A 7,836-nucleotide genomic window follows, 5' to 3' on the forward strand; every position below is an offset into this window, starting at 1 on the left:
AACTAATGGCCTCCAGTTTAATATACCTCCAAGTTGCCTTGTCCCTGTGTTTGTGTGAGTGTGTGTGTGTCCTCAGCTGTCCCCATCAGTCTGTTTTGCTCAATTGGATCAGCCTCTTTCCTTCTTTTCTGTTTCCTCTTCGTGCATATTCTCTCCCCCTCGCACAGCCCCTCCTTCTTACCATCTATTAACAGCCCATGCGCGACCGCTCGGCCCGATCCTTTATTCTGATCTTCCTTGATGGTCTTCCATCAAGACCTCTTTCAATCTCCTAGGTAGCAATTGAGGCTGTGATTGCGCGCGATTGTATTGTTTAGGGTGAGGCACGAACCAGAATAAGACCCGCGCCGGCGTCTCGCTGCTGTCATCCTCGGGAGCTGTCAGTCTTAAATCTGCTGCTTTTTTTCTTCCCCTTCCTCCCTGCATCAATCTCTCGCTTTCTCATCAGGTGAGAGGAACACACACTCCTGCCAGCAGCACACTGATTCTAGTCATCTGTCGTCATGACTGAGTCTAATAACCACAATGCGTGGTGCGCGTGGAGAGCTCTTCAGAGTGCCACTCTACTTGTCTCGGATCCATCAGTTGTGTCTGAGAACTTCAGTCACTACAGTTGATACAAAGAGTGCAGTTTCCACCTGCCTGCCTTTAAACCACGCAGAGCTGTGTGCGCATTCGCTTTGGCTCTACGTACTCATAAGCTAAGTGGTCATTAATCATAGGTTGATATTTTTAGATTTAATTACTGAGCTTGTCCTCCACTCCTCACAGTAATATACCTAAAAATGCCTGGGCACAACTGTGTTTTTTGTAAATGTCATTTAAAACCTTTTTTTTTAATGATACAGTCACTTTTGGACGGAACATCCAAACTAGTGAGACGATCATTATCTTGTTAAGATCCAGAGCCTTTTTTCCCTGTACAGGTCAGGTATTGCTCAATCCTCCAGAGGGCCAATTAGGACATTACGTAGCCCTCTGATTCTCCAGACAGTTATTTCTGTCTTATCAGACTCATTCTATAAATCTTCACGTCTATGCATCTGGTTCTCATTTTACTGTCTGTCTCCGGTGTTAGCTCCCTGTCTGCGTCTCTATTTATTTGTCTGTGTTCAGACAGCGAACAATTCTTCTTTTTCTAATCTTTAGGCTCGACCGTGCGCATTGTAACCTGCCAATGGTTGCATCAGGTTTGTGTGTTTAAAATCTGAAGAGTATTTGCCATCATTGCAGCACTGGTTGACATGCTAAAAATAAAAAGAGGGAGAAAAGGCAAATCAGCCCTTTTTTAACTAAGCAAGTCAATTAAGAGCAGATTAATGACAGCCTGGCAAAAGCTAAAAAGACCTCTTGTGGGGGAATTGGGATAAAAAGTGCGAACAGCTTGCAGAAGGATACATGGAACAAAATAAAAACAGAAATGTGAAGTCAATAAAGAAGCACGCATAATGTGGACAGATACACAGTAAACAGTCTGACAGAAAACATCAGCAGTAACAAAGAAACCATAAAAGCGGCTTGAATCACAGCAAACACACAACAGCAGTGATAAAGAATAAAATGTAGAAGTTTTAGTGGAGGTTTTGTGTGTCTCTACGCCCTTTGTCAAGTTGTGGTTCAAAATGTTGCCTTGTCCTCTGTACAGGAGACAGTCTGGACTTTTTTTCTCTCTTCCACGTTTGTTCTTCTCTGTTCTTTTAGTTACAAATTTCAAGCCAAAGTGTTTTTATTATTGCACTTCCAAAAATGTGGTCACCAGAGCTAAAACAACTGGTAGGCATCAGAAACAGGTAACCAGTTGGGCGATTTTAAAACAGGTGTGATGTGTGGTCTTTTTCTAGTCCTGGTCAGCACACGAGCAGCTGGATCTCGTTTCAGCTGAGGTTGATCGGGCAATATTTTTCAAGTAATTAAAGGCAGATTTGGACACTTTCCAAATGTGGGCGGTGAAACTTAAATTAGAGTCTGTGAAGACACCAGGGTTTTTAGTGCCAATTCAGAGCTCAGTTTGTCTCTATGTGCCTCTGCTGCAGTGACAAGTACATCTGTGTTATCCTAGTTGAGCTAGGATAGATGTATAGAGTTGAGTATCGTCAGCGTAACTGGGACAATTGATGCCATGTCTGCTGATGACAAAGCCAAGGGGCAGTATTCAAAGCTTGAATCTCATCTGATAAACAGTTAAAAACTTTTAAAAAGGAGGTTGGGAAGGGGTCAAGAGAGCAAGTGGAGGGCTTAAGCTGTGATACAACCTTCATGAGCATTTCATTGTAAACTAGGGCAAAAGACTCTCGGGTTGCTTCATATAGTGATGCTATGGTATCGCTTCAGCTGAGTCATACTAGTTTAAGTTATTTATAATGCAAAAAAGCCAAAAATTCCTTTGTTCCACCATCTTAAATGTGAAAATTAGCTTCTTTTCTTGGTTTTATAGCATTGTAAACTGAAAATCTTCAAGTTTTGGGCTGCTCGTCAGACATGCAACAAGCAATTTGAAGACCACCTTGGTCACTCTTCACTATTTCCTTACATTTTATAGACCTAACAATTAATCAGTTAATTAAGAAAATAATAATAAGATTAAACAATAACAATAATGATTTTTTTACAGCCCCAGTAGTTACAGAGTGTTTTAGAAAGAGGGGGAGATGTGGAAAGATCTGAAAACTGTAAGCGTGTTCAAAATGTGGAAACTGAGATTTTAATTGCATTTCAGATCAAGCGTAACATATGGTCAAAACTGATTAAAAAATAAACAAAATCCAATTATTTGTTTATTATTTATTTTCTAAGAGCAATAGAGTATGTGGGCAATGTATATTTAGGAGAGAAATTAAAATCTGATCCTTCAGACTTGATTTGATCAGCCAAAAATGGGTTGAGGTTAGCGAGCGTGGAGCCCTGGAGGACTGTTGGTCTTCATTCACAGAAATGAATAAATCATACTTTATTCTGGAAATGTAAACAAAGTCTATGATGACTGAAACAACATAACACACAACTTCTACTATGATCTTATGGACTAATGGTCAGATGATTAGATAAATTTATGCATATAACCCTGAGTTCATCAAAGACATTACAGTTTTAGAGAAACGATAAGGTGTTTACTAAAAAGAGTGCGTTACATTTAGCATAAAACAACATGAATGGGAAACAGGATTTGAGTCTTCCTAAGTTCCATAATTTATATTGATGCTTTGCTCTGTATGTAAAAATATTCTGTCTGGCTTTGTGTACGAGTTGGCCATGAAAAATATCACATGCTGTTTTTATATGTGCAGCAGATACTGAACAGCTGGTCCCATCAAATCAAGCTTTTAATCAGAACCTAAACTGTGGCAGCACGCTCTGTCCAGCCAGATAAAGAGTTTTAAAGGAACAATCGATTGGACATTGTACTCTACACAATCAGTTGACAGTTTCAAGTATTGATAGTTCAATTCAGAATACTTTGCTGTCTAATTGAGGACATCCGTTAGCTATTTAGTGTAGCTGAGGGATACAACAACGTATCGTGGGACATCCTATTAGCAACCACTGTCTGATTTTAAGCCCCGGTAAACTGACCCATTTCTTAATGACACTGAATAGTCATGGCTAAATTGGTGACAATCAAAGTTCAGTCAATTAAAGTTTGAAAACAAACATATGTACTGTTTGTTATGAATTTAACAATGGAAAAGTGATTTTACTGACGTTGGCCTGACAACCTAAGCAACTACCAGACAACTAAGTCCTGATTGGTGGAGGGAAATATGTGATGTCACAAACCAGCAATATAAGAAACTCAGAACGAGGTGACGTAGCATATGAGCAACAAAGAATGTGTATTGAGGAGGTCGAAGTGGATGGATGGATGGATGAAACGTAAGACTTTACCCCAGGACACTGAGGTTTGTGTCCCGTTTGAAAGCAGAAGTCACTGTTGACTTATTTCACCTTACGTACATAAGTGAATTTATATATACATATTAAGTATACATATACGTAAACATACTTTTTTTAACCCAAACTATGATCTTATTCTGACCTCAACCAAGTGGTTTTGATGACTAAACCTAACCAAACTCAACTGTTTTACAATGTTAACATGTTAGCAAGGCTTTCTGACAGAAGACTTTCTGGCAGAAAGGCTTTTTGTAGGCGTTTCATACAGGTGCTCAACGTTGTGCATCTGTATGAGAGGCGTGATAAAAAATGTCAGTGTTTGACAGCCTGGGAATGAGAAAGGATTGAACATCACTCCCACTACAAACCAGTAAGATGAGCTCAGAAATCTCTCATAACCAAAACCACTATTTTGACTTTCTTCTGAAACTTTTGCATTCATGTAGTGTTCAGAAAGAAGCTAATTGTGAAAATAGGTTTTGGGCACCTTTAAGCATTTGGGAAGGATGTTTTATTTTTAACAAAAGAATGGCACTACTACAAACATAAATCTTCCTTTTGTGGCAGGGTGACATCCCTCTTAGAAAGTGCACTGCAGAACAGAAACATAGCGAGTGTGTGGGTGACAGAATGAGTGAATAATCAGTCGCAGGTACACCACAATCACACGGCACGTGGAAAAAAAATACTTTAATGAGAAAAGTGCATTCAATGATGCATGCTGGTAAGAAAAGGGCAGCACAGAAAACTCACCTTGTTCAGTATCGATTGTGCAGGGTAGATCATTTAAACAATTCAATTACAGCAAAAGCCTTTGTAGCACTAAATTGATCTCTGTTTTCCATTCAGTGTACATCATCAGAAATGTGTTATGAAGAGAGGGGCTCCTGCAGCATCATGGTTGCACATTTACTCAACTGTCTGGACTGGAAATCATTTCTTACAGGACCCTTGGTACCTGACACTGACTATTTGTATTCTCGGCCATCTACCTGCTCATCCTAGTAGGGCGTGATTGGATGTTGGCTCACTTCCAGTGTGTGACGCATCGTAGCTGCCTTCTAAGCATTAAGCCCTAAAGAGCTTTGCTGGAGAGCACTGAGAATATTCTATTTCAATGTGCCACTTTGTAATTCACTTTGGAGAAGCCCTACTGAATCGAATAGAATTTAGAATGACTCGAGTTCCTCAAATCAGAGGAAACAATCTTCCACAGAAATGTTTGCCGTTCTGTCTTAAAGCACTAAAAAAAAGTGTCACGGATATTAGTAGAGGTTATTAGACTGGAGGGACCATTCCAAGTATTCAACAAAAACTGCACTAGTGCTGCTGTTGTAGGGTACCCTCAGTCACCAAATATCCAACAGAGGGCTACCCATTCCTCTCCTGCAGCCTTTCCATGCGACACTTTTCTCCCTTCCATCTCTTCCATTTGCTCCCTTATTAGAGGGTGTGAAGTGGTGTTTGAATTTGGTTCCTGGGCCTCTTCCACTGCTGCCTGCAGTAGCTCGATGCCGAGAAGGAAAAGAAATATGGGCTCATGGAACGATATTTCACTGGCACCAGCTTGACATTGATGGATAGAGGATCATTAGACATTTGCCAGTTTGCTTGGGCGTAGAGTTATTTTCAGCAATAATGTATGGGAGAGGGAGCAGGGGTTGGAGGAGGGCTCCTGGTAGGATCTCAGAGGGCCACAGATTTCAGTGTGGTGGAGTCTTGACGTCTCGAAGCAAAATGCAGGTGGGGGGAAATCACAGAGGGGCACAATATATTACATTCCAGGTTTAGTTTTGTAAACTCTGATTGGATTCACAGTTCCCAACCTTTTTTGTCAGATGTACCTCCTTAGCCCTGTTAAATCCCCTTCACTGACACCTGTAAATGTGTGTATTTGATTTGAGTTTAGACAGGGTCTTATTTAACACTGTTAGTGGTATAAAAGAAGTGGATATTGTTAGCCTAATATTTGCATACAACTAAACTGTCAATGCTCGAGTGTTTAAGTCTGCATTTGCTGGAGCTGATGTTTCAACCATTAATTTATCATTTTTAGTTAATGATTTCAGCAGTTTATTCATTACTTTTAGCTATAGCTACAGTTTTTTCATTACTGATACCATCCATTCAGTTGTATTTGTATTATTTATCCATTAATTTTAGTAGACAGTTTCAGCTGTTTATGCATTACCTTTAGCTATTTCAACTGTTTATTCAGTACTTTGTAGGTAACAATTTGAACTGTTGGTCCAATGCTTGCAATACAATACTGTGAGTTTATGATTGTATGTGCTGGAAACACACATCCAAACACACGGTACAACCACTTTCTGCCCAACCCCAACCCCAACCCTAACCTTTACCTAAACCCAACCCTAACCTTTACCTAACCTAAACCTAACCTTCACCTTAACCTGAACCCGAGTCTTCACCTGAAAAGTTTATGATTTACATTATGGGGAACTTTTGTTTTGTTTTGTCCCCATAAGGATGACAAGTCCTCACAGAGTGACTGTGTAAACAGAATTATGTCCACACACACACACACACACACACACACACACACACATATTTAGTTGAGCTAGCCTACTCTACAGTCCCTCCATGTACCCCCTGGAAGCTGCCGAAATACCCCCTGTGGTACTCGCTCTGGTTGGTAATCACTGTCATAGTGTATTCAGCTCCTCTAAAAGCCACACATCTTTTCAGCTGACTGGCACCGAGAATATGCACATTGTCAGTCAGCACTCACTTAGACATCTCTCCCTTTCGCTGCAGTGATGGTTCTGCTAATCGTGACAATGCGTCGGAGGAGGAAGGAGCCCCTGATCCTTGAGGAGGAGAGGGACATCAGAGAGAACATTGTCCGTTACGATGACGAGGGTGGCGGAGAGGAGGACACGGAGGCCTTCGACATGGTTACCCTTCGCAACCTTAACGTCATCAGAGACCCCAACGTGCGGCGAGATGTCACACCAGATACTCCTACCTTCTTTCATTACCCATCAGCTACCCGCCCGTCCTACAAATCCCTGCCGGACAACGTGGTGTTTCGAGAGTTCATTTGGGAGCGACTTAAGGATGCTGATGTGGACCCGTCAGCTCCCCCATATGACTCTCTGCAGACATATGCTTTTGAAGGCAGCGGCTCTGTAGCGGAGTCGCTAAGCTCTCTGGAGTCACTAAGTACAGACTCAGATCAGAACTATGACTATCTCAGCAACTGGGGACCTCGCTTCAAAAAGCTGGCCGACCTGTACGGCAACAGCGACGGCACCAGCGTCTTCTCATAGCCCCTAAATGTCTCTCTTAACATTTGCCGGACTTTAAAACAAATAAAAAAAAAGAAAAAAAAAAGAGTAATTTATTGTCAGAGAAAATGATTTTGTCTGCCTTAGTGCATTGGAGGAAAAGATTCAAAGACAACACAAGAGAGATTGAAAGAAAAACACTTTGACTTCAAAGGTTTTCGGTTTGTTTACCTCCTTGTATGGATTTTCAAAAGCGCGCCATGGTGAGTTTTGACACAGACTTCAAAAGTGGCTCGACTAAGGAGGAAACCTTGTGTGCAAAAGACATTAAAGGTTTCTGAATTTGGGCTCCACTCCAACCAGTGACTGCAGAATGCATACATGTTGGAGCATTTTTACAGGGAGGCACCTGTCCTTTCATTCCAGCGATGGGCACGGGCCCAGCACTCTTGCTTTGATGCATTCCTTTGCTATCTTTGTGCTAAAAAAAAAAAACATAAAGGTTTCTCATGAAATGCTGTGTCCCTGGCGGCTAATCAGTAGTCACTTGACTGTTCATATGAAATTTGACAACAATTTCTATGGGGTTTTTTTTTTCTTCTTCTTCTTTTTTTTGGAGGGGTTTGGGAAGCAGGGTGAGGAGAAGCTGTTTTTCATAAACATTTAAATGACAGAGCCACATTATTCATGGCCT

The 7,836-nt window shown here is 41.1% G+C and overlaps 1 protein-coding gene across 1 annotated transcript in view; it reads left to right on the forward strand.

The window, feature by feature from the left end:
* LOC143340181 (cadherin-7-like) overlaps window positions 1–7,329 on the forward strand; it is a 100,059-nt gene extending 92,730 nt beyond the window's left edge. The window contains exon 12 of the mRNA XM_076761839.1: window positions 6,670–7,329. Coding sequence (XP_076617954.1) covers window positions 6,670–7,184 — 515 coding nt within the window. The 3' untranslated portion in view covers window positions 7,185–7,329. The remainder of the gene's footprint in view (window positions 1–6,669) is intronic.
* Window positions 7,330–7,836: the final 507 nt, after the last annotated feature.

This window comes from Chaetodon auriga, chromosome 21 (assembly GCF_051107435.1).
Source record: "Chaetodon auriga isolate fChaAug3 chromosome 21, fChaAug3.hap1, whole genome shotgun sequence".
Lineage (NCBI taxonomy): Eukaryota > Metazoa > Chordata > Actinopteri > Chaetodontiformes > Chaetodontidae > Chaetodon > Chaetodon auriga.